The following is a 25,012-nucleotide window of genomic DNA, read 5'->3' as shown; positions in this document are numbered from 1 at the left end:
CACAACAGCAGTTCCCAACCTGCAGAGCTCCTCCAATGGGTTGCAAAATAACAATTTGCTGTTATATGCTAGATGATTTCCTGGCAGCACAGACTTCAGGAATTGTTGTTTTTACACTTAGATTTTGGGACAGATTAAATGGGATATACAGTGGTGTATTTAAGCTAAGCTAACTGACTGCTGGCTTTAGCTTCACATTTAGTGCACAGACATGAGAGTGGTATCGATCCTCTGTGAGTCTTTGAAAAAATTCAAAGTGTATTTCATTCACTGACAAACTATTCATTTAATCTACAGTATTACATAAACTAAAGGTCAAAGTGCACATGCAAAGTAGGGCAAGCATGTGTCCTACACTCTGACCTACTGACCTGCATACTGAAATTCCACTACGTCATTGAATTGATAGATCCACTTGTGGCTGAAATTGGATGTCAGATGCTTTTAAACCTGAAATTTTGATTCACACTTGGCTTGACTTCAACACTGCTGCCTTTCAGTCGGATTCCTGACGGTGCACAGCGCAGAGTAAATAGAGCAAAGGGCAGCAGGGTCCATGTCGCACCCCTACACCCATTCAACACATGGCTCATACTGAGGTTAAAGACCAGCCAGTTTCCATCTTCCCACACACACACACACACACACACACAGACACACACACACACTTATGCAGAGTAATGGAATTTCACTGTCCAGTCCAAGTCGCTGCGGGAGGTTGGACAACAGGCATCAGTGGACGAATCACCAGTGGTGACTAGATACTCTAGATGGGGAACTGGGAAGAAGGATGAGCACAGATGTGAGTTGTCACCTGCTGCCAAAGTCTCTGACTCTGAACCAGCAATGAGTGTGATGTGTTATGGAAGAGGCCTGGTTTTCCTGCACTGACCTCTTGTTCGGTTTGGTTTAGAATTTGGCTGAGTGGTTTTATTACGGTTTTACAGACAGAAGCCGTGGATTGATACTTGAAAAAGCCTTATGGGGGCACAGAGATGCAAAGCTCAGTTCAATGAATGATCACTTCTCCTTAACACTCGTGATAATGTTCTGGGTTATATAATGACAGTCCTCTGGTTATATTCTTGGCTGTTGGTCTACATTCAGTGGTGATGAAAAGCTGTCTCAGTGACAGGTCAAAACTGCCATCCTCACCCTCCGTGACCACCCCCACATAGTGCTCCCCACTGTGCCGGGGAGAGGCCTGCCTATACAAAAAGAGGCTCAATTGATTTGCTTCAGCTTTCTTGTGTGGGGCGTCTCTCTTTATCCGCAGGATTAGCTTTCACTGAACCAAAATCTTCATTTCTGCAGAGAGTGAACTTACTTTTTAAAGGAAAGTGTAGGATTCTGCTCAGCTCATGTGCTTTTACAATGAAAGCACTCAAGGCATTTGCTGGCTCTTCTCAGACAAGGTTCAGCAGTTGTTGATCTCTATAGGTGACTTTGAGCAGGCCTATACGTTGACACTGTGGCACATGTAAATGTATATGACAAACACGACCAAGTGATGTATTTGTACACTGTGTTCTGTACATTCTGTTCTTTATTTCTCAAGCACAACACAGCAGCATGAGACAGTTTCACTGTCTCCCCCCAGTGGTCAACACAGGGAGGCAAGCATAATAATAAAGTACCATAAAAGAATGCGTCACATGCATATGATGCACATGTACAGACCAACATGGTCTTTGTCATGTTTTGGTGGAGAGGAAGAAAGGAAGAATTTGTTCATCTCCACATAAATACAGGAATCTTTCATGAGTATCATGAACTCAACACCAGAGTAGTTGCCTTGCCAGCTGTTCGTAAGAGTCATGCATAGAAAGCGTTGTCAGCAATCAATTCTAATGAAAACGATCCTCAGGCAGTATTCATGGAATAGGATGCTTTAATATGTACAGAGACTGTTCTCCGTCCCTGCCGGTTCCTCAGGGTGCCAGTTCCTGTGGAGGGGTGCAAGCAAAAAGGCAAATGTACAAGATCTCAAAAGCTGAAATACAAATCCCTCTCTCATGCACAGAGCACCTGAAGACATAGGCTGCTTTAAAACAAAGGTGTTGTCCCACATTCAAAAAGAACTTTGGACAGGCAGAATGTAAACGATAGTCATCTCTTGGCAAGATTAGGTGAAACTAAACTAAACCAGGCGTCTGGCTGACAGAGACAGCACAGATATGGTACAGACAATTTGTATTGATAAATGTTGCTAGGAAACATCAAATCAGACACATAATTTAGATGACTCTAGCATCTACATCTGCATAAAGTATATTTTCAAACTGCCTCACGACGATCTGTTCAGTAGCTTAACAGTTCCTTAAAAGACAATATGATGGCTACCCTCACACTTATATCATTACTCTTTTGCTGTTTGTCTATAAATTGTTGTGTTTAGTCTTTAAATCGGTGAAATTATTTAGAAAACATCCCTCTCAACTTTATACCAGCATCATGTTTCTAATTATTTCACATTTGAAAAAAACTGGAAGTTACTCCTCCCTCACGATGTGCAAGACCAGATGTTCAACACTGTGAAGGACTCTTGAGCCACCTGGTGGTGATCGAAAGCCAGTCTGACCTGTGACAGTATGTTGCTCTTTAGTATTTGCTTTTATCTGGGAAACGTCTAGTCAGTAATTAATGTTCAAATGTGGTGACAATGAAAAGGATGGATAACTGAGAACCAGTAACGGATACATGGAAGTTCAAAGCAGAGTTCAGATTAGTGAAGTCACTGTGCTCTGTTGTCCATCTCTCTTACATTCACACCATGTCATGTCATCATGTCTTGGCAGGGATTTCAAAATAAATCAAATTAACCGAACATTCAATTAAATGAACACAGTGGGAATTTAAATAAAGAGGCAGTGGCAGCCTCAAGGTTAGAAGACAGTGTGTGACTGGAAGATAGTTGAATGCAAGGTCTTCTGGGAAAATCAAAGAGATGATTCACACATATTAGAAATTAGTTTATCAGTATGAAGTAACAAAATAGAAAAATTATTCATTTTGCTCTTAGGCAGTATTTCAAGTCCATGATTAATGTGGCCAGGAACATAAAACCACTTTATAAGGCATGTTAAAAAACCAGTTTGGTATATTCTAAAGATACGTCAAGAGACTATGAACATGGCATTTGCTGCAAAATGTGTTGTAATATATATACTGATGTTTAAAACCAGTGGTGAAGACAGAATTCAGATCCTAAAGTAAAGTAACAGTACTATAACTTATAAATAATCCATAATAAAAAATGTATGCAAAACATCACTCAAGTAAAAATATATCTTCGAAATGTATTTAAAGTATGAATACAAAAACGAATTACTCAGGAGGATGCCCCCTGTAAGTGTGTGTCTTATCTTAGTGTCTTTATATACTACTGGGTAGTTTAAACTCTAGCAGTGCTTTGTATTTTATAAGCTCAGCACATCATTGTGAGATCATGATATATAAATCCATCTATGTACTTTAAATCCAGACTGAGACCATGTTTAATCAACCTCATCTCACAGCGAGTTCACTAACAAACTCCCATCTTCTCTGAAACTTCACTTTTATTCCTCTCAAATCAGTTTCATTAAACCTTAAAAAAAGATATGAAGGGCATCAAAGACACCGCACCGCCTCCACAACAATCGACTGCCCTGGTGTGGTGTGTTAAGGTTGATAAATACTTGGGTGTGTCCTTTCCAGTCTGAAACCTGAGCTGCTCCGGCCACAACCTAACTGGTCGCTCTTCGAATAGCCAACATCCATCAGTCTGCACAGACGTGTCGTCCATAGAACTGCATTCATAATTCATGTTGATCTTATGGATCTGCCCGACCTCTCAGCTTCATTACTGTTGAAGTCTGTATGGTAATCAAAACCAGGAACAGGAGAGCTGTAGGACAGGTTAGATCAAATTTCTCTGGTGCATAATCAAGATTTTCATCAAGTCTATGCTGGATAGCTTCCCATAAATGTATAGCAAGTGGACAGATGCCTTATTTCTATTATTCTTTTGTCTAATTATCGCTGTAATAAAAGAGAGAATTGAGACATATCAAGTTAACATGTTAATATTCAATTGAGTTGTTTCGTAGATATTAGCATGCATGTTTGAATCGAATTAGCAAACCAATGTGTATTTCTGTAGTCGGCTGTATTGTGGTGGGTGGTTGATGAAACCCAATCAGTCATCAAAGCTTTATACATCTGATTCTATCTACACGACACTCACCGGCTTTCTCAGGTTGCCAAGAGACCAGTCACAAAAAAGAAAAAAAAAAAGCTTGTGGTGCACCTGAAATCTGATTGGTGTTTGACTGATATGCTGAAGGAACCGATGAGCATAGAGGCGAGGATGTGGCCTGGTATCAGTGGAAGATAAGTGGGTTGTTTGTTGAGACGGTATTTAGGTGTGTTTCCATAAATAAACCACAGGCATGAATGTGTGTGTATTGGGAATTTGTAAGAAAATACAGCATTTAAAAGGCCTTCCTGCTTTGTAGTTTTCTGTTTGCTCAGGAAGAGTTGAGACCCAACTTTGATGGGAACCACTAACTCTTCAGGTATGAGAGAACATGAACTTGCTCGAACGCAGATCTCCTGCAGGTTTACAATAATCAAGCTAATCTTTCTTTCTCAACATAAATATGTCAGTGCTGTGCATGTGTGCGTGTGTGTGTATGTATGTATGTATGTGTGTGTGTATGTGTGCGTGCATGCGCATCAGGGTTACAGGAGACAATCTACCAATGCTGGCTGACAATGGACCTCTGGCTCTGGAAAAGAGACCCTCTGAATTATGAATGAGGAAATCCACACCTGTCTCCAGGTAACCAAGGTAAGATTCTGAACAGTGACGCTGAATGTGAGTGCGTATGTGTGTGTGTGTGTGTGTGTGTGTGTACACCTGTGTGGGCACATGCATGAGCAGCACTGCCTCCTAGCTTCACCTGTTCAGGCACTCTGCAGGGACGAAAGCAGCTGTCAACCCAGTTGGCTTGGAGAGACAGACGCAATCTGACCAAGAGAAATGCTATGAACCAGCGCGGGCCTCGGTGCTGAACAGGTTCCCTGCGCTACTGAACTACTGAGAACTTTACACATGGTAAACAGGTCAAAGTTGGCCCAACTGAGACTGAAGCTGAAGCTGGGAGTGGAGACTTGGTGGAGGGTGGACCACAGAGGCATAGAGAGGTCTTCACAGGTCTTGCCCTGAGTGTTGAGCACCTATTTGTGCAAATATGAATCCTATGTGGAAAGTTTATAAGAGCAAAGTGCTGAAGACGCTTAACCCAGAATATGAGGAGGACACTGCTGAAGAGGTACAGAACTAAGACCTTTCTCCATCTTTGTTCCGTGTAGTGATCCATATGCATATGGTGAAGTATGAGAAAGTTGATGTGGTTGTTGGCACTGAAGTCAGAAAGTCACCAGGTTTTGTTTTGCTGATCATTTTTTATTCATCACAGGCTCAGATGAGCTTGCTAAGCTGTATTGTTTTTCTGTGTAAAGGTGACTTTAAGGCAGAAGTTTGGCTCACAGTGCTTCCTCTTGAAAAGTTGACTGAATCACTAACTGATAAAACTGTACATGTTAATGCTGATATATAGATCTACTGTGAACCTTCCTGCTTCCAGCGTCAAAGTGGAGTCCAGTAGCACCAGCAAAGTAACTTGTAACTTACTGTAGTACTGTACGTCGAGGCAATATCACAAGCCATAGTTTTCATCAGTGGATAAAGTACACTACATTTATTCAACTACTATACTTTGGTACAATTCAGAGGTACCTGAATCTTTGTATTTCCATTTTATGCTTCTTTATACCTGTGCTCAGAGTAATTCAAAGTATTGCTCAAGTTTAAAACAGTGGTTCCCAACCCAACAAAGAAGCAGTCTATTTTTGTCATATTTCAGATGTCAGTTTGACTAAATTCCCCTCTAACCTCCTCAGATGGCTTCATTTAAATAATTCTTTGAGATAACCAGCATTTTACCAAAGAAATGGGAAATATTAGAGAAACTAAAGAAAATCAGAACTTTGTTTTTTCTTCTCTCCCTTTCATCATTTCATGACTCCTCAGATTTATCTTGTGACTCTTTGGATGGGGGTCGACCCCATGGATGGGAACCATTGGACTAAACTAATCAAACTGTATAGATAAAGCAGTTAAAAACTCCCATCAGTCATATACCAATTACAACAGTAAAGTTCTGCTGTGGGATTATAAATGGAGCAATTTACTTGTGATAGAGTATGTTTAATTGTTGTATTTTACTTGAATATGTTTTACATGAGTACTTGTCCCACCACTGGTTTTCATGGCCTCATTACAGCACCTGTACTCTACCCAGCGTTTGATGCCAGCGAAACAGACAGTGTTGCGTTGACCCAGATCTCTAGAGTGCTGAGAAACTCGATCCTGCACGGGAGCTGAACATGGGGATTAGTTGGCATTCCACTGACTGACTGACAGGGGGATGAGACAGATAGCCAAGGCCGCGGGGTGTGTTTGAATGAGCCAGCCGACAGCTTCACACTGTGGTCTCACACAATGCCAGGGCCTCTACAGGGACAACAGGGAATACTTTGTGTTTTTGCAGAGATAGTTTCCATTTAGATGGATGTGCAGGGTTGTCATTGCTGCTATTTGAGTCGGCATTACTCCACATGTCCTTGGGAAATATGAGAAAACTAAAGTATATCACTCTGACCTTTCTTTATGTCAAAACATAGACTCATATAGAAATACTATTCTAATATTATCATTAATACTGTTGGTCTATAAGTGTAAATAGAAAATAAAACAACAACAAAGTCTTTCATCATATATAATATAATAATTTTGTTGTATATACTGTAAGTAACAAGGTCTCCTTTCATGTTATCAACAAGTTAACATTTTCTATTGTAATATCCGTTGTATGCACTAGATGGCGACTAATGTGCACAAATCCTGTGCATCTGCAGTCACGTTTGACATTGTGCTGTAAATAAATTCAGGGCATTTCTGTCTGCATCCATTTCATCACCAGTTATATTCTCTGCTGTTGCAGGTCACAGAAGTGGAGAATGAAATGAGTCCAGTGCAGGAGGAGGAGGGGCCCAACGCTGTTTCCCAATTGGCCAAGAAAGTATGTGAACATTGACACATTCTTTTTAGGTGAACCCTAAAAGACAAGTGCAGTTTGTAATGTGGTTAACTGTGAGACTTCAGTGAAATTGTACCTTAGAGCTTCAGTGTTTTGCAAGTAATGAGGAATAAATGGTTTTAAAATCCTTGAAAAAAAAAATATCAGAGGATCAATGTTCAACTGAGTTTTTGAAAACACCTGAATGCATCCCTGCTTTTGACCTTTGACCCTGTGGGTGTGGTTGGTGGTGTGTCCAGATGCAGGGGGCCGGGACCAAAAGCTGGAACAGACTATCATCTCTCTTTAACAAAGATGATGAACACCAGCTTCTAGAGGAGACTGAGAGCCCGCCGGTTGCTGACCAGTGAGTAGAAATCTTCCTCTTTTGTTGACATCTGTTCTCTTTCCTCTTGGTCAAGCATCTCATTCCTGCACCTTGTACCATCTGTGAGGTTTGTGCAGCTGAAATGGTCAGTGGATGGTCAGTGGAACAATGGGGTATTTTTTATAGTTACCTCCATTAAAGTTGTTGTGCTTTCATCCCTCTCTGTTTGTTGGTTTGTTTGTTTGTCAGCAGGATTACACAAAAGTATCATACTTCTTGGAGGGATGGGACATGAGCCGGGGAAGAACCCAATTAATTCTGGGGCAGATCCAGATAATTTACTATGAATTTGACTTTTTTTTCCTCTGATTTCTCTGGTGTATATTGTTTGACATTGGCCTCGGTGGAGGTTTTCACTCTACTGAGCCCATTTTCTAGTGAGTTTTAGTCATACAGCACAACAAGAAAGCCCAAATAATCTTGTAGAATGACTCAGCATTTTGGGAAATACAATTATTCACTCTTTTGCCAGCAATTAAATAGACCTAAGAATTTCACAACATTCTCTCTCCTCTAAATATGAAGCTGCAACTCAGCCAGTTAGCTTAGCTTAGCATAAAGACAAGAAACATCGGCTATATATATCTCAATTTAGAGGTGCTGGTAGACAGATTCTGTTATCTTTTACATAGCCAGGATAGCAGTTTCCCCCTGTTTCCAGTCTTTATGCTAAGCTATGCTAACCGGCTGCTGGGCCCAGCTTCATATTTATCTTGTAGTCATGAGAATGGTATCAACCTAATCCTTGGCAGTCCTAAGTACATATAGTGTGTTCATTGTTCAGGTTTCAAAGCCAAACATTTTATCCCACTACTTTCTCTGAATTCTCAGTCCACTTGCAGTAAAGCCAGAGGAGCCTCCTCGACCCAACAGGCGCACAGGATTCTGGGATAGCTTTGCAACCAACTGGGCTGCCAAGAAGCAGGCTGAAGCTGCAGCCGCAGCTGCTGCTGTGAATGAGGCGGCAACAGGCCAAGGTGAGGAGGGGGTGACAGAGGCTGGAGGGGAGGAGAACCAGGATGGGCAGATCACTGAGGGAGAGGAGAGTGGAGGAGGAGGAGAAGGAGGAGGAGGAGGAAGGAGCAACAACAGCTTCTCTAAATATGTCTCGCTGGGTGGAGGAAATGAGGACGCATCCTTCAAGTGGAACTTTGTCACCAGCAAACTGGCAGATCTGAAGACCAAGAGCATGACCAAGACCAACTAGCTGCTGATGAAGAGGGAATCAGGAGAAGACAAATGATATGTGGCGTGGAGGGGGTTAGATGTTGGATTGTGGATTGTGGAGGAAGATGTAGAGCAGGGTATATTTTACACAATATGTTCTGTAACTGAACTATACAGCTACTGTAGAAGTCCCTTATTTTTGGGTTCTGAACTACTAAACTGCTCCATCTCCCAGAAATTATTTTTAACAACCATATCACAAGGAATGCAAAAAATTACGATAAATCTTTACTTTCCCACAACCCTTTTTTTAAGGGCCAAATACTATCAGGAAATGAATAGAAAATAATCTTGAAATATGTTTTTGTATTCAGTGTTGGACCTGAAATAGGCTACACAGTGATGTTTGGTGTTTTTGGGATTGTATGGTGATATCTATCTTCAACCACAGAAAGGGGCCTTCACACCTGTCAGCAAATTTAATATAATCTGTAGTTTAGCAAAAACTGGATTAAGAGATTAAAGGCAGTGATAGCTGGATTAGTTGAGGATTATCTCACTTTACCTGTTCAGAGGGCAGGGGATTACAGCTCAGAGATTTGGCAGTGCAACATAACTATTACATAATATTCTGTAAGCATTTATTTACAAAACACTTTTGTTTCGCTCAGACAGCAGGAGTGGAAAATGTGCTGCACAATGATATGAGATGTGTAATATAGGAACGTGTGTGGCGAGATAATGACAACTGACTTGAATTTTCTGATAGTGGTTGAGACTGAAATGTGCAAAGTGTGTTTTAAACATTCCTAATTTTGTGACATGAAATATTATTTTAATATATAAATATTATTTTCTCTCTGATCTTGGTTTTGCTTTGTTGTATGTTTGTTTTGTTTTCTGGTATGCTCTAATAAAGACTATTGCACTAAAAGATTTGACAAAGCATGAATGACTGGCTGTAATTTTTCTTTCTTCAGCCAGAAATGTGCCAAGACTGTTTGCGAAGCTTTGACCTGTTTGAGGCAAAGAAGACAAGCTGCAATGGAGCCTAGACAGAATTTCAATATGTCAGCATGAGGAATTATCAAAAGACTTAGCTCAGAGAAAAGAGGCTACCATCTGACTGAAATTAAAAAGTACACAGCAAAAAAACATAGAAAGAATGCCACTTTCCAGGTCTGTTTCTGGCTTTCCTCATCTAATTAGGTGGGACTGCTGCAAAGGCAACCCCAGTATATATTGTCAGTTCCAAAAAAATGTTTTTCTTTATTATCAGGTTTGATTGCTGTGAAATATTTTTTTTGTCATATTCTCTGCCTTATTCGAAAATAAACAAAAGCAATATTCTGTGTTTCTAATTGAACCTGTTGTTCACAAATTTATCCGACGGTGTCTATATGCCAATCAGTAATCCATCCACATTCAACAGGGATTACAAACATACCAGTTTGCTGGCAACTAGTTCTGGCCATGTCTCGCGGTCTCGTGCAGCTGTAAACAAACAGTTGTGGCTGTGACGATAGCGTTGCTACACTTTGTTTGAAAACAGTGCTTGAAGTGGGAAAAAAGTGCCGGTACCCACCAAGTGCACTGTCACAAAACTATATTGTTACGTATACTCGGGCATTTTTAAGTGGTTATACGGAAATTCTCGAGCTTTCTTAGTGGCAATATGACGTATATACCTGCGTATCACGTGGACTACACCGTGGTCAATACGAATCGACGTGAACCTGAAATGGAGAGGGCAGAGGAAGACCAACAGCTAGTGAGAAGTGCCGGTATGCAACTAAAGGTACGCTGAAAAGTAACATAAAGAAGTGCCGGTACTGCTACTGCTACTACTACTACCACCGGTACCTTCAAGCACTGGTTAGAAACATCCAACTAGTCATTTTAATCAGTAAACAGTGGAGCATGTCCTGATTTTATGTAGGAAATATGAAGAGGAGAGAAGAGAAATGTTAACAGGTCTACAGTGGTGTGCTTGAGTGTGGAGATACGAAATGTTTATTTAAGTTTTTGAAAGAAACTGGACTAATTACAAGATTGTAATGGATGGGTAAAACCAGAGGCAGTAATGCAACATAATGGATACCAACTGCCATTAAATTCCAATGAAGAAGAGGAAGAATCGCATCAGTACTGCCTTTCCAATTTAAGACAGAGTTTGATGTTGAACAAGAAGATGACACACCTTCACAAGCCAGATTGGAGCTGGAAAACAAGCATACCCACTGCCAGGCCGTTGTAAGGACAGAAATGGTTAAAATGAGGACAGAAGTGCTGCGAAAAAAGTCGCTGGACAGTCTGCGATGGATGGAACACTTTTTTTCTTTTTCTGTGGACACTTGCGGACTACAAGAATATAAATAATCGAGGAATGGACAGACGATAGGACCTCACAACCTCTTTAAAGGTAGGGTGTCACCACCGCTTCACCTTCCTGCTGGTTTATGATGCTGGTAGATCTCTCTTGTTTCTAGCTTTAGGGCAGTCTTTGATTGGCAAGCCAGAGTTTGAGAGATGTGCCTCACTGTAATCCCTATTTTAACCAGGAGTTACCATCACTATGTCAACCATTAACTGCAGCTGGGAACACACAACTGATCAAGAGCAGCTGATTAGACTTGCACACACACATAAGCAGACAGATAAACAGACACATGTACAGAGATGCACAAAGACACACACTCACACAAACATACAAACAACCTGGTACCGCCATAACTGCCCAGAGCACCAGTCATCCGTTAATCATTGCAGTTTAGCTCCAGCTATTCCTAAAGCAATGTAGTTTAGCTGTGAGGGAATTTACTAAGACAGAAACTTTCAAACTCAGTGTCATTTAGCCTCTTCCTACACACATTCTCACTTTCCTTTAAAAAAAAATTCAAAAAGGTCACAAAAAGTAAGGATTTTCACACCTTAATTCAACTTTTTCACAACCTTCATGTATTTTTTCTTTAATCTCAGTTCAAGTTTCATGCATATTTCAGGCCATTCATGAAGCAATGCAGTGTGGCTTAGGCTACGCGTGAAGCAATGCAGCTCAGTCTTTCTGTGTGTACTTCAACTTGGAACACCTTTTGTCACTGCTCATACAATAGATTGCATTCTTCATCCCTTTTTCTTTTCTTCCCCCATATTTCAATACTACTTCAACTGCTTCTTCATACCATTTCAAGCCAGCAGCGCAGTTTTCAGCATGAACAAAGCCAGTTTTGTTATTTTGAAGCTACTTTATTTTGATCTGGGATGTAGGTCATTGTAAGTCCTGTGTTCAGGCTTCATTTTGGATAACTTGGATTGTTTTGGTATTGTAGGGTGAAATCCTGGGTCTGATGATACACATCATGGTTATATAAGGGTCTTCCTGACCCTTTTGTAGGGCTTGGTTCAGGCCTCCATATCCACTTCGTCTGAGTTGTAAACCTCTATTCTTGCTTTACTTTGTGTGCTGTCTGGTTTGGCCATAATTGTGTTGAGAGGTTATAACATACTTTTTTTTTTTAAATTCTGGGTCTGCAATCCAAAATTTAAAGCAAAATAATCCAGCAGCATGAATTTAATCTCTGTAGGTCCTCTAACCAGCAGGGGGCTCCCTTTACCCCTGAATTGTTTGTGTTACTGCCCACATCTGTATGACATTCGCACCAAACTCATGTTTTATAACTGGGCCAAAGACTTGATCATATTCCCTGTCGATAATACCTCAAATTTCCTCTCTGATCTCTCATTTCCGTCTCGTCTCTTACTTCCTGTTTTCCCTGATCTACACCCACTTCCTCTCTTACTGTTCCACGTTTCCTCTGATACAATACTCCTTCCTTTTCAATTTAGGGGCCTTTGATGATATTTCCATTAAAATTTGACAATACACCCTTATAAAAGGTGAAAATTACGTGAGCAAATGCACCCATAGCTCAAGTTCATGTTTATTTTTAGCTCACCGGTCTCCAAAATTTCCGTGTGTTTTCAAGCATCAGTCAGATTTCCGGCTGTCATCATACTGAGACTTACTGAGTTTCACTTTGAGCCCCAATAGTTTTGTCTAGACTTCCACAGTTGTCAGCATCAGTTTGACTCAGAATAGATCACAGTGTGATGTTCAGCTTCTTGGACATATTTATGTAACTCTCCCATTTTCTGTGTCGGGGACCATAAAAAAAAACAAACCCAGAAAAGAAATTTTACTCCACAAAATCTCATCTGAATCTGAATCTGAGGGGATCACAAGAGTGGTTTGTCTGGTTGAAAGCTGCTGGATGCTGCTGACTATTTGATGCTTGTGTGCAGCTCTGAGATCCATATTGCAGTTTTATGACACAGAGTGAACGATGCTCAGTGGAAATGGGGTTTGTAGAGCATGAAAGCATCAGAAAACTGAACAGTGATGGTTGGCAGTTTGTGCAATGGGAGACTGTGGTGTTACTGCGGAGAGACAAAAGAGGATAGATGAAGAGTCTATCATGTCTTGAGTTCCATTTTAAAATGTTTCTCAGGGAGCTAAAAACAAAACAAACAGCTTATGTCGCAAAATGAAAATTATTATTTTTATTTAGTTCTTAAGTGGAGATATAATAGAATTAAATACAAGTACTCTCAGCAGGTTTTTCACATACTTGTAAGTCATTAGTTCTACCTTTACCTCAGCAGATATTAGGTTTTGTACCCAAAAAATCTAAGCAGCAGTAGCCTATATTTTTGCCACTTGGGGGCAGTGGGCTGAGCTGTGAACAAAATAGTACAAGTTGAACAGTGGCCTATTTACACACACAGCAGACACAGAGAAGCATTAGCATTCAGTGCATTTAGCATACAGAAATTGTGTTTTTCTGCAGCATGAATGTAAACACAACATTCACTGTCTTTTTTTTGCTCTGTTATGGTTTTCACCATCTCCTGAGGGAAATCTCTGGGTCTTTAGCTGCTAAATGCTCCACTACATTCCCCAGCTAAGGGCTAACTTTGTCTGTGTGCCATTTAGCGCTGGTCAGGTTGTGTACAATTGTTTTTTTTTTTCACTGACAACAGATGTCTGCGGCTGGAAACCAGGTTGAGAGAGCGCTGTGACTGAGCCAAGACAGTAAAGTTGTGGACCATAAAACTAAAACAATGAGCTGAAAGATGATAAAATGCTCCATAGAGCTGAGGGGAACAGCAGAGCTGGGTAATAATTATCTATGGGACTCAGTGTTAATATGAAAATATTGATTAGTGCAGCATTAAATTATATAGTTATGCTGTGATGGCACAATTAAAACAGGATGATTCAGTTACATTTGCCTTACCATGCATAATGTATGCATTCACAGTTCAGATTACTTCTTGCCCTTTTTCAGTGAGTAAATGTCACACAAGGTATTCTTCAAAAGGGCTTCTTTTTATAGTTTTTTGAATACAAGTAACTTTACTCTCAGTTTCAGTGATAAGGAAGTCAAGTAAAATCAGGAACCAACTCAGAAACTTTCTCATCATTCTCCACCTTCTTTAAAAAATCACTTATCCAGGCCAAATTGAATTTAGAGTCAGTCTTTATTTTGTGTCAAGTGTTCTTTCTTTAAATCCTCTGATACACCCCCACAGGTGTTTTCACTTAATCTGCCTGATTATACCTCATCTCAGGACTGCGTGGGCGAGGACAAGCTGTGCTTATTTGACATCTCGCTCCTGTTACATTACATTGGTTTGACAGATGCAACAGCGACTTACATTCTTCCCCTTCATACACGCACATCAGGAGCAATTTTTGGATTCAGAGTCAAGGACATGTTTGACATGTTACAAGGGAGAGCCATGGATCAAACCACAAACATGCATGCTTCACTCTGACGTTTTAGTATGAAAGTCCTTAATTAATCCTTCTCCTTCGTACACAAATGCTCAGACACTGCTCCTAAAGAGTTTAACTCTTCTATCACTTGTAGTGTTTTCAAACAGATGTGTACATCGCCCCGTCTCTGTGTCCCAGAGGTCCTTTGCCATTTGGCTCACTTTTGGCTCCCAGTGGAACATTTTCCCTGCCCCCCTCCAACACCAAGACATCACTCAGACCTGGTACTTTTCTTATTTTTTCCTGCTGATGAACAGTGATGACTAACCTGCTTTACACCTTGCCCTGGGCTCTGTTCCACACACTGTAATTACTTTAAAAAAAATTGTTGCACAAAGCCCACAATGCTTTCCCCTTTCTCTCTGTTGGACCATCTGGACGGGAGACGGTTAGAGAAGATAACAAGTTATTTCTGTTTATATCCAGAATTGTCTTTTGTGGTGGCATTGCCTTTGTAATTATGATGATGTATGGCAATAATACGTGGTAATTATGATCACAAGTTGATGCTGTAAAGGTGTAGAGGCTCTGAATAGAGCTTTTTATATCACATCATTTCAAGTTAAGTGCAAGCTTAAAATAAGTTTAGACAAGCTGAAAGAAAATGAAATTAGATTTGTATTATATGCCGATGCTTTCTCAATCCTTTGAGGGAAATCTGGTTATCCACAGAACTCATTTGTTTGTCGATTGGTATGCTGAAGAAATGAAAGAAAAAACATTACATGAGGTCAGTGGGACTATTTTAGAGACACAGTGGCGTATGATGACTTTGGGTCAAACAACCGTGTTATTATGTTGTAAGTCGAAGTTGCCTTTTGTGACTCCCCTCGGCCAACACAAGATGTAAATTATGCAGCCCAAGTGAGCGGACTATGAAGTGAAGATTTTGGGAAGTTTGCCTTCAAGATTACAGCTCAGGGTCGCAAGGTTGTTATGTTTATGAAATGGTGTTAGTCACTGAAAAAAAAATCAGGTGTTGTCTCTTCATTGTCGGCCCCCAGCTTGTTTTGTCTGAGATCAGAAGTTAGTCTGAGAGAAAACATTTACAGGTGAAATCATGGAACACGGGCTGTAAAAGCAAAATAGGAAAGGTGATATTTGACTTTGAGCCTCACACACACACGCACACACGCACACACACACACACACACACACACACACACACACACACACACACACACACACACACACACACATCTCTTACATGAAAGCCCTCACAGACAGACAGACATGTCTGGTAGCACTCAGGTATGACGACGCTGCGGTGGACGTCTCAGCAGACATGGTGACTCACACACACACACACACACACACACACACACACACACACACACACACACACATACAGTCCCATCTGGAAAGCCAACCTGCGGGAGCAAAGATGTTCACACACACATAAACACACTGTATGATACTTACCTCCAACTGCCACACCTGCTTGAGGCAAAGATGTGGAAACTAGTCAGAGGAAAGCATGAACGCACATAGATATATATAGTACAGACTGAAAACGCTGTTGTTTTGTCTCCCACTCAGCAAAGGCCTGACTCTTAAGGGTGCCATTTTTATTCGGTGAACAGTGTATCCCTTATTTATATACAATACATAGCTTCCTATTTTTAAGACAATGCACCAGGACAATGATTGTAGATGTACAAATAAATCAACTAAGATGTTTTTTTTTAGGGTTTATCTGAGTTCAGCTGAGCCTGTTCACCTTCTAATGACCAGAATAAAGCGAAAGCAAGAAGTAAAGATGGCTGTATACAAGGCCAGGGAGGAGGTCTGTGAGTGATAAACTTCAGGCAGTCTATAAGATAACTTTATTACATTTACAAATGTTCTCCTGAAATTGAAGGAGTATGTAACAAAAAAAGGCCACAGTTCTGGCATCTTTATGTGGAATATAAATAGCCTCAGATTAAAGCTGAGAGTCAGCATTTGAAATGTAATACGCTGGACTACAGTCAACACAACAACGTCCGTTCTTCTCCTTAAAGGCTGTACACGACATACAAATATATATATTGTTTTTAAGCATTGTACTGACAAAGGTCAGGAAGAAAAGACTGCTAGCTGATAAACATGGATGGAAAAAATGTATGTTTCAAAGATACACATAATGAGTTTTGATGAGAAACTGTGAATGTAAACATGATTTTTCTTGTCAGCAAAAGCTCCACTGAGCATCTTTAACATGGCCCCTTGCAATAGTTTATTATTGATTTTTCATTCAAAGATTAATTTCATTTCTACAGCAGTACTAAATGGATCATTTTAAAGCAGTATCAATTTGCATTGTGTACCATTACTCCTGGTAGATTTAACATGAAATCTGACCCAGATGGCACACAATATGAAACGTCCTCAGAGGCTGCTCATCGGCTCTCTAATGGTCCCTCTTGTTTACAACATCCCAAATGTGGTTATGTGGTGATAATTTACTGATTGGACATTTCAGAGTTACGACGTGGAGGTCATTTTCAGGCAGAGGAGTGTGAGAGATTAGCTGTAACTTTGCACCAGACATCAGTCAGTTTTATCAGCTGAAAGCAGGAGATTCCCCAAAGCAAACATGTAGCCAAAGCAGTTCGGCGGTGTTAATCTCAACTGTTTGCAGTAACTCTGCAGAGATAAGAAGGAGGCGACTTGATTTCTGAAGTAGGTCTAACTTTCTGCAGGGTTATTATGACCTCTGTCTTGCAACCTGTAGCCTTGTTAATCCTCAAGTGATAATGTGCAGACGCCTGTTAAAGAATATTAGAGGGTTGGATTTTAAAAAGTTCACATAAATTTTCCTTTTTTCTTCATTTTAACTACGTTCATCTCACTTAATATTCACACAGGATCATTAATCCTCAGATGTTAGTGTTTGGGGAAATGAATAGCTTGAAATGGTTCCTAATGAGGAATGAACATGAATGATGCTGAGGTGAAAATCATTTGGATTTACTCCTGTAACATCTTATATAACTTGCCACAGAGTATTAATAACATCACGGTCTCCTTTACTTTTTAGAGTGGTGCTAATTTTCTAACAGTCATAGCACCGTAGCGCCACTCTGAAAGGTATTATAGTGTTTTAATGTAGAAAAGTGAGGCGGGAAGGTGAGTTATTTAGAGAACCATAATCCTCCGTCCCTCACCTCACATTACAGAGTTTCTCACAGTACGTTTCATCCCTGTAATCTGCAGGCTCAATCTCATGTTTGTAATCTCATGGCTCTTTAGGAATGGATTTGGGACCTCCTCTCCCCCTTTAGAAAAGAAAACCTGCCCCCTCCATACCCCCTGTTTTTCCCAGCAGAGTTGTAATCCCCCCCCCCCCAGCCACACTGCAACCCACCAAAAAACATAAATACGCACAGGCACAGGCACGCAAACACTGAAACACACACATATGCCCCTGCCACCCATCATCCATCTCTATCTCTGCTGAAATCTGATCACCTATTTCCAAATGTAGGTCTGTCTCTGTCTGCTGTAAATAGATAGATTTTTTACAGTCGTTGACTCTCTAACAAGAGCTCAGGGCGTAAAGGATCGTCCGGTGACCACAAGTCAATACATTTTCAGTCAATATGTGTTGCTTTTTTTTTTTCTCGATTCATGTCGGTATTTGTTGGTTGTATTGATTATTTCCGCAGATCAGGGGCCACCTACCGAGAGGAGCGCTGAGCCTGTAGAACATGAGCCTTGGTATTTCCATACATGACATAGAAAATATAACTGCACAGCTGAGATGTTTCGGACTCAGAAATTATAGTTTGTGGAGTTATTTTTAAGGGGGCGATATGCCAGAGGGTTACAGTTCTTCATCAATCATGCTGCTGTTCAAAGCTGGACTGTCAGGTTGTTGTGTTGGACCGCTGGTTATTGTGGTCAACTGGACAATTAACGTGCAAGCGTGTGCGATATCTTTACTGTGCATATTTTGGTATTGTGGTCGCTGGAATGCTAATCGATTCTTTAGCCTTCGACAGAGTCTCTGTCAGGCTCAAGTTACTGTTTCTGCAGCTGTTTGGGGTTGTTGTTCTTTGCTTTTGCTGCCGACCTGCAGCTACAACCTCTAAGCCTAAATACACACACACACACACACACACACACACACACACAGAGAGAGAGAAACACACAGAGAGAAACACACAGAGCTCACCGTGTGAACCAGCCGACTCAAGCGAGACACTGAGAAGGCACGCAAAAAATGTATCAGTAAAAAGGAAATTTTCAACTATAATAGAGCAAAAAAACTAACAAAAAAAACAACCAGTTTGTCTTGTCTAATGTACTGTAGTTTTTTTATTGATCCAAGTGCCATTCTCTCTTATCCATGTAGCAGGATTTTTAGAAGGAAACTGGATATACTGGTTCGTATTTTAAGACGTTTTGTCCTCGGAGATACTTTTGAACATCTTTTGATAAGCAGCGAAACTTCATCAAGAGCACAACAGCAAATCCTGTGGATTTTCTCTCAAGGCCCCAATACGCTCGAAAAACAAAGTGCTTCTCAAATTGTAAAACCATTTTTTGACAATTTTTGTAACTTTCCAAACGGATAATCCAATAATCAAGCCTAATTAATGCAGTTATTGGCCAGATGAGCAGAGGTGTTAATAGTTAAGAATAGCAGAAAATATTGCAAGATAGATGTTCAATCAAATCAAATCATATTGCGATTATTTTGGCAGATATTGCAATTGAGTGTGATTTTAGTTTGGATTTGTACCAAACGAACATGTTAACATGTTTTGGTAGGTCTGGAGAATGTGATTTTTGGGCCAGGCTGTCTCTGTGGCGTCACAATGCTTATGGTGCTAACAATGCACAACGTTGTGACACATTTTACCTTTTTCAAAAAAATGAATTGCAGCTCCTGTGATTTTTTGCAGCTACTGTGATTTTGGATATTCCACCTGGCCATATTGTGATTTTGACTATATTTCGATTAATTGTGCAACCCTAGTAAAAATCCAGTTGATTAGCTTAGCAGGGATTTTAGTAAGTCACTACTCCCGGGCAACAAATTATTAGGCACATACCCCTCTGTACAGACACAACTTGTTGTTTGTACACTTTGGATTTTGTATGGATTGAAAAAAAACAATATAAACCATGTAAACTGAACTTTAGAGGAGCTGGTTAACTGATTTCGTTACCTTCAGACTGAGCCATGCTAGCTGTTCCCCTTGTGTTCATAAGCTAAGCTAAGCTGCTGGCTTTGGCTTCATATCTACTGCACAGACATGACAGCGGTATGGATCGTCTCCTCTAAGCCATGGCAAGAAAGGAGGAAATAAAAAATAAAATCATTCTTTGCAGGGTTTTTCCACTACATCAGTAACAACCATCAAACACTGCACACCGATCATGCATCCGTGCCCAGCAAATGGACCCTGGAGGAACCAGTGGCCCGTCACATAACTAGCCAAGTCAGAAATTACACAGTGATGCACAGCTGGAGACTACACTGTTCCTTGCTCTCATCATGTATGATCAGTGCTGGGATGGAGACATGCAGGGTTGGAGTGTAACAGAGCAGACATCTATTCACAGCTATACAAGCCCATATGGCTCGTCTTACATCCCTCTCTTCCTCTGCTTCTGCAGGAGCCGTGCAAACCCCCGTCCAGCCTGTCATCAAGATGTCATTAAAGCCTCCTCTATCTCTCCTTCGGCTGGTCATTCTTTTGCCCCCACGACCCCAACCCCACAACAGAAATTCCTACGTTCCTTTGCATGTTGCTGCTCCTTGGAGACTTCGTCCTCCTTCGGTCCATCTCTATTTCTGACATGGGAATCTGGGGTGTCACAGCCTGTCTGGGTGTAGAGGCAGTGGGGTAGACATTGTCACTTGATTGGATAGTGATGGAGACTGTCAGGAGGTAGAGCTATTGTTCACCAAAGATGTTGCGTGTGTGTGTAGTTGACATTTATGAGGACTTGTTTGTGTGGATGTAAAACAACTAAATGACATTTGAGGTTGAAAAACAATGATATAACTGTTCTCTGACATTTAACATTGTAAGATCAAAGTCTGCTAAAATATGTTAAAAATTAAGACTTCCTTTTTAATTGTTTATTCCACTGCATGGTAAGCCAATACAACCAATTTCTTCTCTTAAAAAAAAAACCCCGTCTAAAACAAAGCGAAAGCACAGCATAAATGAGTAAAAGTCAATACACATACGTATCCACTTACACATGCATATCAATATCAAGTGCAACTGTCTTACATTAGGGTAAATGTGATCCATGGATTTGTGAATTAACACCAGAATGAGAAAATCTAAAGTCTAAACATTTTTTTATGTCTTCATTTAAACATGAATTCTGATGCCTACACAGCCCCTGTCTCCTCGAAGACTATATACAGCTGTTCTGCGACAGCAAATTCATGCTTAAAGATTTGTAATGCCACATGGATTACGGTTTTGATCAGCAGAATGTTTTTAATGTAGCCCACGCAACTGCAGTGTTGCAACAGGGAAAGATTGTGTTCCTGGGTAAATACTGAAGAAGTCAAAAGTGAGTTGAAGCACATAACAAAGCATGTTGGCTTTTTTAACATTTAACCAGAACAACAATATTTTCCTACTTAACCAAAGTGCTTTTGTTGCCTAAACAAACCTCAGTCTCCAGTGCCCAAGCTTTGCACTTTCTACGCCCAACATCCAGCCCAGTCACCTCCCCATACGACCGCTGTGTGGTATGAAAAAGCTGCTGTGTAGTACGAAAGCAATTACATTTCTCTCAAACCGTACAAAACAAAAAATAAATGAACAAAATTCTAGGAAGCTGGGTGGCCCCACAGCAGATATGGGTAATACTTCCATTTCTGATGTTCCATTAGAGCAGTATTATGGGATTATGCGATAGTCATGACATATTGAGCTACATGTGCAATCAGTAAGTTAAGTGAGATCATATTTGGGTTGATGACACTCATGAATTTATGAATAAACACACAAATACTCTCTCTATCAAGCATTAATTTTGCTGCCAACAGAACCTGGATGATCCTGTTGTCTCACTGCTAAAAATACTATTTCAATAAAACAAATTACTACAGTTGGTGGAAAGAACTCCCTCTCCTACAACACCATCTTTCATCTTTTGTCTCTGTAGTGCTCAGTGTCCGCTGTGTCAGCACACAGGTGGAGACATCTCGTGGAGAATGAAAGGAGATTAAAGCAGGGCTAATCCTTTCATTCAACACCTCTGGATCCAGGGGAGCTTCTTTAACGGAGAGACTAATTGTTCCTTTCGAGGACCTTTACACCTGTGTGATTGACACACTAATTGGTCAGTTAGACGCCTGGATCACTCCCCAGGAGGAGACACCGCTGTCATAGGACATGACCCAGCCCCGAAGCTGGGTGTCGGATACAAGCGCCGTATCATGTTTGAGACAATTCAATCCAAATTCAGCTGTGGCCTTCACTCAGGCTGTCTGATGATGTTACAGAGCTTCATGTTGTTGCTGTGCTGCGCCTGAGGCAGTTTAGAACAAAACGCTTTACAGAGGAGAGCTGGGTCCTCCCTGTGTTACTGTGCAAATGTTTTCTTTCATAAGAAGAGAATGACTTCAGGCCACACTGTGTGATCTCTCCTGCTTGTTTGGCGTGAAGTTGAACATCGCAGCCAGTGTGTAATGTAGACAAGGCTGCTATTACTGCTACAGTTCACACTACTCTTAATTAGTAGCTGTGTTTCAAGACTTGTGGTATTAGTAAAATTAGCATTGCAAATACCAAAACAGCATCTACTGTACATGGTTGCTTTAGTAGTTTTCCTACCTAATAGCGAATGATGATTAACAGAAACTGCATTTTACACAACTCAAATATTCTGCAGAATGTACGTCACAGAGCTGCATTCCTCACTGGACTGTGCTCAGTAATTCAGGATCTTGGCAATAAGTCATGAGAGCTCCTGCTGATGGACTGAAGAATGTAATTAGAGGAAGCAGACTGCATTAGATCACATTAGACTTTAGACTGGGTCAACAGGCATTCACATTTCACATGTTATTTGTTGACAGATAATTTGTTTTAAAGTTCCTCATCTGTCAGTTATGATCAGCGTTGTAGATAGTTTCCTTCGGAAGTGATTACTACCGTGAGTTTATTCTTGCATCAAATAGTCCTTACATTTTTCCAAAAGCTTGTTAGAGCAATTTACATTTCCCACTTAAAAATGTTGCTGACTCTTGCTGGTGAAGCCAACATACAAGATGCCACTTATACTTGTAATGCTGTAAGTACTAATACAGTTATTGTAACTGTAAATGATGATAAACTGTTGATAACCAATCAAATACATGGCAAAGAGTTTTGGTAATGATTGGTTTAGGTTGAAATCAGTGTCGGAGAGTGAGGGTTACTGTCTGTAGCGGTCTAATCATGATATAATAACAGAGTACAAGAGTCAAAAAACCAAGAAAAATTACTGTTCAAGTGTTGCAAACCAGTGTGATACCTCCAGCCCCGCTCGTGGCTGACATGCGTTCTCCTGTGCTCCACGATAAGATCCCACAGACGATGATATGTCAGGTGGGGATCCTCTGTGGTTTTTGAGGGCTATCATTGGCCGAATCCTCAGGGGAGGTCCTGCCCAGCATGGCGCCATGGATATGGGCCTTCCCTTCACCCAGCCAACCAGACTGGGGTTAAATTAGGAAAGGCCAACCCCAGAACTGTGGTGGAGACGAGGGCGAGGTCAAACGCTCTGGTCTGCTTTGATGATGGTGGAGGCTGGAGCGCGCAGCAGACAGACGCTCTTCATCTGGAGCCTGACAGATCCTGGGAGGATGGACCGAGTAACCGTTGAAAGCTAATGCTGCTCCTCTCGTGTGCACACATGTGGAGGCAAAACTCACGTGCATGTAGCTAAGCAGGGCTGCACATGTAAATATCTGTCATTCTTATATGTCCACCTGTGCAAACAGTTTGCAATAAATTCCTGCTAGGCTGATAAATAATTATCAACATATATGAGCCAATAAATGACAGGAAACTGAAGTACAGAGATACCAATGAGATACCAGTGTTAAGAAAGGATAATATAGTGGTCTGTCTGCTATAATGTAGGCTACAAACATTAGCATGAACTGCTAAATAGTTTGCTATCTATATTAGAGTACAGGCTAACGTAAGCAGCCCTATCCTGCTCCTCGTTGGAGTTCGATCGGTTAGTCCTTATTCTACAGCTTTTCTATTACTGTACTGTATTATTGTATAAGGGTATGAAGCAATTAACTTCTTATTTAAGATCGTTTTACATGCACCACACAGTGGTAAATATTACAAAATCAGCCGCAGACAGATTTTTTCAGTCACAGCAGGTTTAGCATCAGTGTCATTGCTAACAGAAAAGCTACAGCTGATTAAATCTGCTCGTGACAGTCATTGTTTCAAACAACGTAGGGTTACAGCTTCTAGCAGAGTTTAGCGATGGGTCAGTACAGACAGAGACATAAAGAGCAGACGGTGATTCATTTTTCAGTTCTCCTGCCTCTCGTGGTGTCTACCACTGCTGAGGCAACCTAGCTGCCCTGGACAGCCTGAAGGCTACAGTCTAAGCCTGGACTGTCTGTGCTGCAAGAAGGTTTTCACCTTGGCTTAAGGCAGAAATATTTTGTCTAAAAAATAAACAGTAAACGGAAATTAATTTGTTTAACAATTAGGAAAGCTGGAACATTTGTAGACATCCGTCTGTAAAATATTTTCACCGCGACCTCCTGAACAAGTCATAAAGACTGTTGTTGCCTCTAAAAATAGGTATATACCGTAACTATTATTTTGTTGAGTCAGATTCTGATGTATTAACAAATTAGCTTTCAACATTACGTGGCTGATATTATAGCATGAGCTTGTATGAAGTTTGTCATGAAGCAACGTGCAGTAGATACATGACTTTTCCAAGAGAGAAACCATCACCATCTATATATATATATATATATATATATATATAGAGCAGCTGATATAGAGCAGCTGATTGGTCTGGGATCAATAGTGTGTAGATACCAAAATATTGGGGATGGAACTTAAGATTTAAGATTTTGTGTCCTATGATTCTTCATTGAGAAATAGTATAGTATCAATCAAGAAACTACTAAAAGAGAATTACATTTTTATTTCCACATACAGCGCATTCAGAAAGTATTGAGACCCCTTCACTTTTTCACATTTTGTTATGTTGCAGCCTTTTGCTGAGATCGTTTAAATTCTTTATTTTCCCCTCATCAATCTACAGTCAATACACATAAAAAACTGAAACATCACATTGATAGAAGTACTCAGACCCTTTACTCAATTCTAAGCAAGAAAATATTGCATGCAGGTCATCCTCATGCATCCAATTCAGTGCGTATTGATAATATATCTCTCTCTCTATTGCCAGATGTTTAATGGAAGTCAGCTCCAGTAGAAATGTTGCCGGTTTGATCCCTAACAGCAACATTAACCAACACTGCCAAAGTGCCCTTGA

The 25,012-nt window shown here is 40.6% G+C and overlaps 1 protein-coding gene across 1 annotated transcript; it reads left to right on the top strand.

The window, feature by feature from the left end:
• Nucleotides 1–5,237: 5,237 nt before the first annotated feature.
• On the top strand, nt 5,238–8,722 carry LOC111235723 (uncharacterized protein C1orf232-like). Its single transcript, XM_022764237.1, has 5 exons — nt 5,238–5,318; nt 7,053–7,130; nt 7,388–7,494; nt 8,347–8,492; nt 8,637–8,722. Exons 1-5 carry the CDS (start codon nt 5,238–5,240, stop codon nt 8,720–8,722), a joined length of 498 nt encoding a protein of 165 aa, XP_022619958.1.
• Nucleotides 8,723–25,012: the final 16,290 nt, after the last annotated feature.

Source organism: Seriola dumerili, unplaced genomic scaffold, assembly GCF_002260705.1.
Source record: "Seriola dumerili isolate Sdu_G_001 unplaced genomic scaffold, Sdu_1.0 BDQW01000533.1, whole genome shotgun sequence".
In the NCBI taxonomy this organism is placed as follows: Eukaryota; Metazoa; Chordata; class Actinopteri; order Carangiformes; family Carangidae; genus Seriola; species Seriola dumerili.
Note: the sequence above shows the minus strand (reverse complement) of the source record. Positions and strands in the feature narration are given on the sequence as shown.